Source organism: Primulina huaijiensis, chromosome 18, assembly GCF_012295235.1.
Source record: "Primulina huaijiensis isolate GDHJ02 chromosome 18, ASM1229523v2, whole genome shotgun sequence".
Taxonomy (NCBI): domain Eukaryota; kingdom Viridiplantae; phylum Streptophyta; class Magnoliopsida; order Lamiales; family Gesneriaceae; genus Primulina; species Primulina huaijiensis.
In genome coordinates, this window is record NC_133323.1 from 4,380,545 (window position 1) to 4,389,665 (window position 9,121).

The 9,121-nt window shown below is 33.9% G+C and overlaps 1 protein-coding gene across 1 annotated transcript; it reads right to left on the reverse strand.

Annotated features, from left to right (window-relative positions):
- Positions 1 to 997: 997 nt before the first annotated feature.
- LOC140964713 (pyrophosphate--fructose 6-phosphate 1-phosphotransferase subunit beta-like) lies at positions 998 to 6,513 on the reverse strand. Its single transcript, XM_073424589.1, has 16 exons — positions 6,242 to 6,513; positions 5,739 to 5,891; positions 5,537 to 5,658; positions 5,002 to 5,055; positions 4,800 to 4,906; positions 4,580 to 4,685; positions 3,970 to 4,033; positions 3,670 to 3,758; positions 3,271 to 3,402; positions 2,837 to 3,007; positions 2,634 to 2,749; positions 2,311 to 2,422; positions 2,131 to 2,215; positions 1,843 to 1,887; positions 1,629 to 1,697; positions 998 to 1,360 (listed from the first exon to the last, which is right to left on the reverse strand). Exons 1-16 carry the CDS (start codon positions 6,423 to 6,425, stop codon positions 1,284 to 1,286), a joined length of 1,686 nt encoding a protein of 561 aa, XP_073280690.1. The 5' UTR covers positions 6,426 to 6,513; the 3' UTR covers positions 998 to 1,283.
- Between the last annotated feature and the right edge of the window lie 2,608 nt (positions 6,514 to 9,121).

The following is a 9,121-nucleotide window of genomic DNA, read 5'->3' on the forward strand; positions in this document are numbered from 1 at the left end:
AAAAAAAAAAATATTATAAATTAAAATAATCAAATTATAAAAGTCCAAAATCCATAAAACAAGTTGAATATTAAAAATACAAAAAAATGGAAGAAGTAAACTTTGTTAAATAATTAAAAACAAGATATTGAATCAAAGTACATAAAAAAAAATAACTATTTATATAAGTATTTATTTACTAGATAGGAAACCTATATTTATTAAAGTGCATGATAAAAAAAATTAATATTATGGATAAATTTGTTTTAAATTTCAACTCTCAAACTTAAATTTTTATTCAGTTTATATCAAAAAAATTATATGTTCACAGTTTCTGATTCACAACAAAATGTATTTGTACTCCATGAACCCACACGTTTTTTTCGGAAGAAAATCGATACGAAACATTAAAAATATGGTACTGATGTCTGATATATGATATTTGAATGCCTTCTGTTTCAAATATGATATTAATATATGATTTTTGATTACTCAAACATATAAAAAAACACTTTTTTTTTTACACAAAACAGAAAGAAAATTATGTTTGCGATTTTTAAGCAATTTACCACTAATATTATAGTGGACTACTTGAAGCTTTTCATTATTCGAAAAAGAATTTCACAAGACCCGTCATCAATCGATTAGGATCCTTGGCCTATCTCTTCATCAAATAATGGCTTCAACTAGAGATGCACTCCACCGAATTCTTGAAGTGCAAAATAATGGTGCACATAACACATTTTCAACTATTAGAATCATTTCTCATTTTACAGCTAGAGAAGTTGAGGCATGTTTGCTTTGAACTGAGAGGGGTACCCAAATTTTCTCCAAATGCTAGAGGGAATTTAAGAGCATTTTTAATTTAAATTGAGAACATGTGTCGATTCATCTTATATACAATCAAATGGACGAGAAAACGTCATAAAATAAGGTATAAATTGTTCAAAAATAAGGTATAAATTGTTCAACCGTAGGATTGTGACGTTTCACCTTATAAGAAACTAAAGAAGCAAAATGATTGAAATATTAATTTATTTCAACAAAAGGGCCAACTTTTAATTGTCGGAATTAATCACTTATGTTCGATTTGGGATTATTTTCTGTAACATTCCAATAAAAAGGACAGAAAACTCCATATGTCCTAAATGAACTACCAATGCCAAGGTATCCAATAGGAGAAAAAAGAAAGAAAAATAAGTTAGACCTCCGGCTGGCTACGAAGATTAGCTCAAAGGCCTTGCCGTGACTCACGAGACAATTTTCCGTAGTATTTCACAATAAAAAAAACAATTAACTCGCATTTATACTTGAGCTTCTAGTTCGAGCAGTAAGGTGTGATTAACTGCATCAGATGCTGGGCCGACAAACTGAATGGGACCTGTGTTATAGGAAGAAAATAGAACGTCCAAGAAATCATCAAAAAGATTCAGAGGGAAAAAAAGTGAGATATGAGGATAACACTGAGAAAAATAACAAAGGTTGACGTCCATTGATAAAAATTTGCGATCATGGTTGAATTGTTTTGGGTAATCCAAAAAAAAAAAAGAACTTCAATTTGTGTCTTGGTACTTATTTAAAGATATGACAAACTCGTCCAAACTAAGGGAAGTTCAATGTTGGTCCTCAGTGGAAATAGAAACGCTTACCAGGATTCAGATATCGATTCTTAAGAGCCCACTCTTCCCGCATAGACACAAACTTCTTGAATGGGGCACCTGAAATGAGCATCGAGTACGTTAATTCCACCAAACATTCCACAATCAAAGTTCTTGAAATAAGAACATGAGATAACAGGTTCACACGCCAAGATACCTATTCAGAAAATAATGGATGAAAGAATAAGCACGAGGAAATTCTAACCTTCAAGCTCAACCATTGCTTTCTTTATCACAGGCTTGAACTTACCTGCAAGGCGGGGTCAAGTTTTGAGTAAAAAGTCAAACCAAAAACAAAAGAAATTATAAACAGCACTCCTTCACAAAGAATGTTTCCATATGTTGTGGCACAAGGTATACACAGCCAAATCCACTCCGGATGAAGGGGAAAATATATTTTTTATGTGAATAAAAAACCAACAACTCAGAATTGAAGATCTTCTCATGTGAGGAGTATGACAAGACTTTTGATAAGTCGGAAAACAATATATACCGTGTCTCCTTTCGACATCCATCAGCAAAGTCAGTGGTGTTCCACCAACAGTCCATTCAGACACTGGAGCTGCCAAGTTTCCAACCTGTGGACGTGTATATTTTAGATTTTTCATGTTTGCAACTGAGTTCAGATATCCATTATAAATATTTATTCAAATGAAAGAAACAAAATGCATACTGAGGATATCAATCCCGTTTTTCCACTTTGAAGCAGCACAGCGGCGGCATAACCCAAAGCATAGCAGTATGTGGAGTCAAAATTAGAAGGCAGACCACATCTCCCTTCATAACTGAGAAGTAAAAAATATATTCTGATGAGATTATGTCATCTGTGATCCCTAATCTCAAACAATGATTTAAACACTTGGAAGTGGAGAAAGGCAAAGGTAAATTGTGTGATGTCCACAAAAACAAAAACAAAAAAGTTGGCAGAAAATATAGTGTTTATGCTAAAAAAATAGAAAATACCAATAAAATGAAAGGTATGCCAATAACAAGTACCCGAAAAAGTGAGACTGCCCTTTAAATTGACATTTGTACGAAGCACCTTTCTTCCTCATCTCCAACTCAGTTTCAACCATTTGGATAAGCATTTTCTCAGTTTCAATTTTAGCAACCTAAAGGTATAGAATAAAAAATATTAAACAACATCACACTACAAGACTATCATATGGATCTAAAAACTAAAGAGCCAATGCATGTACCTGGACATTTCCATGTGGATCTCTCTCGAGTAACAATTGATCCTGGATAGCTAGGGGTAGGAGATCAAAGAGCTGAACAGACTTGGAGGTGAGTTTCTTTTTCCAAGCACCAGCTTCATCTATAATGTCATGGGCCAAAATTTCATTCAGTTCTGCAATGAGATGCTGAACCTGCACATTAAAAATCAGAAGAGAAAAGTAAAGCTATAATCAGCAAAGAGAAGAAAGATCCGCAAAAAAGCATATATGAACGGAAAAATAATTAATGCCTGTGACTCTGCGAATTCATATGGAAAAGTAAAACAATTAAAAAGAATAATAATTTTCGGAGTGTTTTTTCACCTCTGGAATGAAATCTACAAGTCCTTCTGCTATGAGTATAATAATAACAAACAATTAAAAAGATCGATAATTTTTTTAAACAGTTTTTTCACCTCTGGAACGAAATCTATAAGTCCTTCTGGTATGAGTATAACACCATAGTTATAACCAAGTTCAGCACGTTTGCAGATCACATCAGCAATGTAGTCTGTGACATTTTTAAGTGTTTGTTTCTTGGCAGCAACCTGCAGTCAATATATGACTTGACACTTTCAGGAGATTTTCATAGTACTGAGAGATTACAATAACAATAGTAATACTTTCGTTCATATTTCAATATGATTTTTTGATATTTTGGCCTCCTCTTCATCTTGGTTTAGTCGTCGTGGATAAAAGATAATCGAATACAAAATGACAACAGCAATAAAAGTACCAAATATATCTACATGAATTTTACAAATCAAAGCAAAGAAAATAGCACAGGTATGTAAACTGTGACGGGAGAAACATACCTCTTCGCCAATAAGGGTGATATTTGGATGAGTTTGCAACGCACACTCCAATGTAATGTGAGAAGCAGCACGCCCCATAAGGCGAACAACTACAGAAAATAATTCATAATTTTATAAACGAAGTAGCCTCTCTCAGATGCAGATGAAAACAAAATGATATACAGATAGAGAACTTGTTTAAATGAACTAAACTAAAAGCTCTAGGGCCTCAGCCGCATTCTAATATTGATTTCAATAAGTTCATTAAGGTCAAGATGCTAGAGACGTGAAAAATTTAATGCAACCAGCAGATGCACTTACAATGGTAGTATTTTCCAGTCGAACGAGCATCTATCATGACATTCCCAATCATCTCTGCATATATCTATGGAAAAGTAAAAACAAACAATGCGTTAAATATGCCACTAAAAATAAATTCAACAGTCTCTTAAAAGTTCATCTAATTATCACAAGAAAAAAAAATCAAATAATCATAACAGGAAATCAATTGTATCAAATGACACAATAAACCCGTGGAAGAAAAGTTAGAAATATATTATCACAAGGAAACATAATAAATCACGATTTCTGATATGAAAATGCATGAAAAAAAAAGAAAGTTTGTAAAGAAACCTAGGAGATCAGTGATTTATATCATATACAAAGACCCCTCGGTCAAGAGTCAAAAATGATTTGCAAAGAATGCAAGGCCAGATCAGTAATAGGAGTTCGGATGGTGACTTGAGAGATTGAAAGAGTCCTAAGATGTGCATATATATATTTGCTGCTAAGAAGGTTGTTGATTTCCATGTATAAATAGCCACCATAGCAACATTTTCCAAGAGACAATAAAGGTGATTATAAGTTAGCAGGCTGCAATTATGAGGGCCAAATGAGATAAACTATAAAAACAAACATTTGGATAAATAACCTTGCATGCAGTGTCAAACCCGAAACTTGTGGGAACCTCCTTGCATTTGAGATCACCATCAATGGTCTTTGGACAACCAATGACCTTAGTTTTCAAATTTTTGCTCCTGAGAAATATTATAACAGTAGGAATATGAGAACACGTACAATGGTCTATGTAACTACCAAAACCAGCAACAAAACTTAAAATAGATCAATCTCCATTCAAGAATATTCCCTACCTAAAATTTTCAGCCAGAAGACAGGCATTTGTGTTCGAATCATCTCCACCAATTACGACAAGACCATCCAGATCAAGCTTAATTGCAGTTTCTTCAGCTTGCTTAAACTGAAATAAATTTAATGCACCTTGTGTCACTCATAATATTTACAAATAAGGCACACCTAGGTAAATTTTATAACGTGCTAGAATCAAAAGTATACCTGTTCCGGAGTCTCAATCTTGTCTCTTCCACTGCAGATCATATCAAACCCTCCCTGAAAGTAGTATTACTATTAACATGATGCATGACACATTAATTAGGCCGATGGCCGACTGAAGAATTTATATTTCATGGTACGATGTTTTTTTTAAAAAAAAAAAATTCCTAAGAGAAAATACATCACAAATTCTATCAACTGAAGCAAGATAGTTATTGAGAATGAACCTTTGGTCATTCAATATTCACAAACAAGCACGGACAGAATCACACACATTAAACATTAAATGAAATAGAAAAGCTAGTTTTTTTGTTGTAAGAAGAGGGTAACATGAAAAAACAAAGAATATCATTTAGAAAAACCACATCAAGAGTTCACTTTTTCCATTCAAAACAATGTTTCCTCAATTGTTGAGAACATTCCTTTTGCCAAAACATTACCTTAAAATGTAAATTTTCAGGGGAAAAAATGCCGCGGGATAAAGTAAACTACCAAGAATGTCAATGGAGTTAGGAACTCACTTATGGATCAGACCCACCTGATTTCTGTAAGGATAGACGTAATCTGAGGTCAGCTCGACATATTTGCACTTCATTATTCCAGCTGGTCCACCCCTAAATCCATACAAAGTGCTCCCTTTACAGTGACTCTGCAAGTAGTCTACAACCAACATACATGCTCACAAAAATCACTTCAAAAAATCATTTAGGATAAAAGATTTTTTTCACAATTGCTCTCACCATAAATTCCAGATATAACATTATGACCTCCAGGGGCTTGACCTCCTGACAAAACCACTCCTATCTTCAACCCCTGAACTTTACTTGAATCTCCTGGAACCAAGGTTGCTGATGGTTGTCCGAAGAGGAAAGGAAATAATTTTGCTATTTCATCTGCAATCAACAAACAACAGATCCAACGTCACGCGCATCTCTTGACACCCTCAGGTATAGACAATACACTGATCATTAAGATAAAACTGGAAATCCACAGGCATTTGCCCAGATCAAGTTAATACCGAATCTATATTTAGAAAATGGAAAGCTAAATCCTTCAAAATCAAGTCACTCCTCAAAAAAAAATCAGCAAAAATTCAGAGATCAACCACTAAATGCTTCTCCATCCTGCAATATCGATATAAACCAGTACAGAAACCAGATAATGAAAAGCATTCACCAAAAAAATCAATCCAACATCCATATGACATGACATAATCAATGAATGCTCGTATGCCTAAAAATACCTGGATTCCCAGCGGCAGAGCTAGGTGGTCCGTCAACAACTGTGAAGGGGTTTTTGAGGACGGATGGCAGCGGAAGCGGGTGATCGAGGCGGCTATTCTGCACTTCACTATAAACAGCGGCGTATCGCCCAGTCGCGGGAATTTTAGCACCACCATTAGCAAGCAATGCAGCAGCAGCAGCCATCGAGAATCTAGGGTTCAACACTCTTCTGCCTACACTTCGGAGTAACTAAACCACGAGCCTTTCGCTTCTTGTCTATTGTGTATTTTCTTTTTTTTTTCTAAAAAAAATATTTTCCAATTATAATTTTTTAAAAATAATCGAAATATGTTTTTCCATATATTTAGAAATAAAAAATGCTCTTTAAAATTTTTTTATATAATAATTATTATATTGAGTTATTGTTCAAAAGATAACATGAAATTTTTGGAAAATAACATATTCATATATCAGATCCAACCAGCTGTGGAACCCACACTCTCAAATGATTGAAGTCTTAGATTGTAAATAATTAAAAAAATATATAATTTTTTTCTTTCTTTTTTTTTTTTGTTGAAGGATAATTTTTTTCTTTTTAAATATATAAATAAAGTTCATAATTATATATTTTCTAAGCATTTACAAAGATGGTGACACATATAAGTTCACTGCACTTGTTGCTTGGACCGAAACACCCCGGCCCACATTCTGTTGCAGCTCTTCCCTTTTAGTAGAAGCAGTCTGGGCCATATGATTGTTTGGGCCTAGACCCATGAACATTCGGGCTGAAACTTAGTGTAAACATAAGGTTGACATACAGTTTCCATGGCCCATCACTTTGCGATTATTTTTATTTTTCTGGTTGTCTTTGATTTTTTTAATTAGAACAAGGGCCATTTAATAAGTGAGCATCATCCCTTTATTCCATCCCATGACACCATCGTTTCCACCCCGCCTAAATCTATGCACATTAATTAAAATACAAAAAAAAAATAAAAATTGTGAGAACGTTCTACATGTCAATTTTGTGCTACAGATCTTCAATCCGACTCGATTCATGTAAAATATTAATTTTATTCATATTTTAAGTATGGATCAGATTGATCAGTCTCATAGAAATAAATCCGTAAAATCGTTTCAGAAGAGACATATTCATTAAAATAATACTATAAGTACAATTTTGAATATCCTTATACCAACTCATCAATCTTATAATTCTTTAAATTGCTCATTTTCGTCACATAACATTATCATTATCAATGTCTATTACTTTCTTAAGAAAAACGAAACAAAAATTATAATCTTATATTCAGTTCGACTCAAATTCAAGATCTATAAATCGGAAAATCGACGGAGATAAAAGTGGCGAAAGCTTGACCAAGAAATCTAAGTCTAGAAGGACAAAAGATTCCATGGAGTGAGTGATTTCATATATATTTAGGAATGTACTTTCAAAAATTATTTTAAAAAAATTCTTCCACAGGACACCCAAAAAGTCTTTAGCGTGCTAGACCACCAGACATATCTTTTAGCCATTGGAAATATACAATTACACTAAAAATTAGTATTAGTTGGGAGCATATGTCAAATTAACTTCTTATAAAGTTATGCTCTGCAATCATTTCAGACACATGGTCCATGTAATTTGTTAATAACTTGTTACCCCATGCTTAAAAAGAATGAGAAATAATATAATCAAATATCACGTGTAACAAAACCCAAAATCCCAAATTCGACCCATGCATGTTCTATATATCCTATTAGAGTTTGAAATTATATTTGAAGATTGTCTCCACTTTGGTAATTTGAGTCCTCCAGCGTATTTTTGTCCCCACTTGCATGTTTTTTGGAAAAATTTTTATGGTATCACCCATCTCAGAAGTATTTGACTTCTTAGGAGATCACTCATCTGAAAATTAGTACAAGTTAAACAAACTTAAATTTAGAGTTTTTATGTTGCGAGCTAATGAAAAAATATGCATATTGATTATATGAACAAAAGCATTTTATTCTTTTATATATGATTGATGGCACCAAGTTTAATTCTTGAATCCCAACATAATTGTTAGTAACGCAAAATACACTCGATTGGACTACTATTAGAAAATGGGAGGCCACCCAATGCAACCCCACAAAGGAAATTAAAGCTAAGATCTAAACAAACATCATGGCCTCAATAAACAAACCAAACTATGTTCCCTCCAAATCAGTTCCAAAACCCCACTCAGCCCCCAAATTTTCAACACATTTTTAGCTACTTTAATCTCAAAACATAATCATTGTTAACACAATGCCACCGCCAAAGTTCATATAACAAATATTTTTGAGTTCTCGATCGGCTTCAAAATATGCCAAGATCATCGAGAGAAGCTATCAAGAAGCACAAGAAGCCTCAGTCCAGATCAGCTGGATGTAAGGCATTTTGCTGTGGATGTAGGCTAAGTGTTTCCTCATCGGAAGAACGGGAAAGCTCGAATAATTCAGATAGGTTTCCGACTATTTCAAGGATAGCACATGCTATGGTTCAAGAAAGGTTGGATCAAATGATAAGAGAGAAAAGGGAAGCAAGGAATCATGAGGAGATCCAGACGATCAGACGGGAGGCGAGGCGAGAGGAGAAGAAATTTGTTATAATGATGGCCATAGAGAAGTCTAGTTGTGATCCTAGAGAGGATTTTAGGGAGTCCATGAAACAGATAATAGTGGCGAACCAGATTTGTGAGGCCAAGGATTTGCGTCGGCTTTTGAGTCATTATGTTGCGATGAATTCGGAAGAGTTACGGGGTGTCATACTTGAGGTATTTCATCAAGTTTGTACTGATTTATTCGTATGTTGTAAATGATATTTTTTGTCTTTAGAAGTTAATAGCCTCATGATCAATTGCTGAGATAATCGGTGA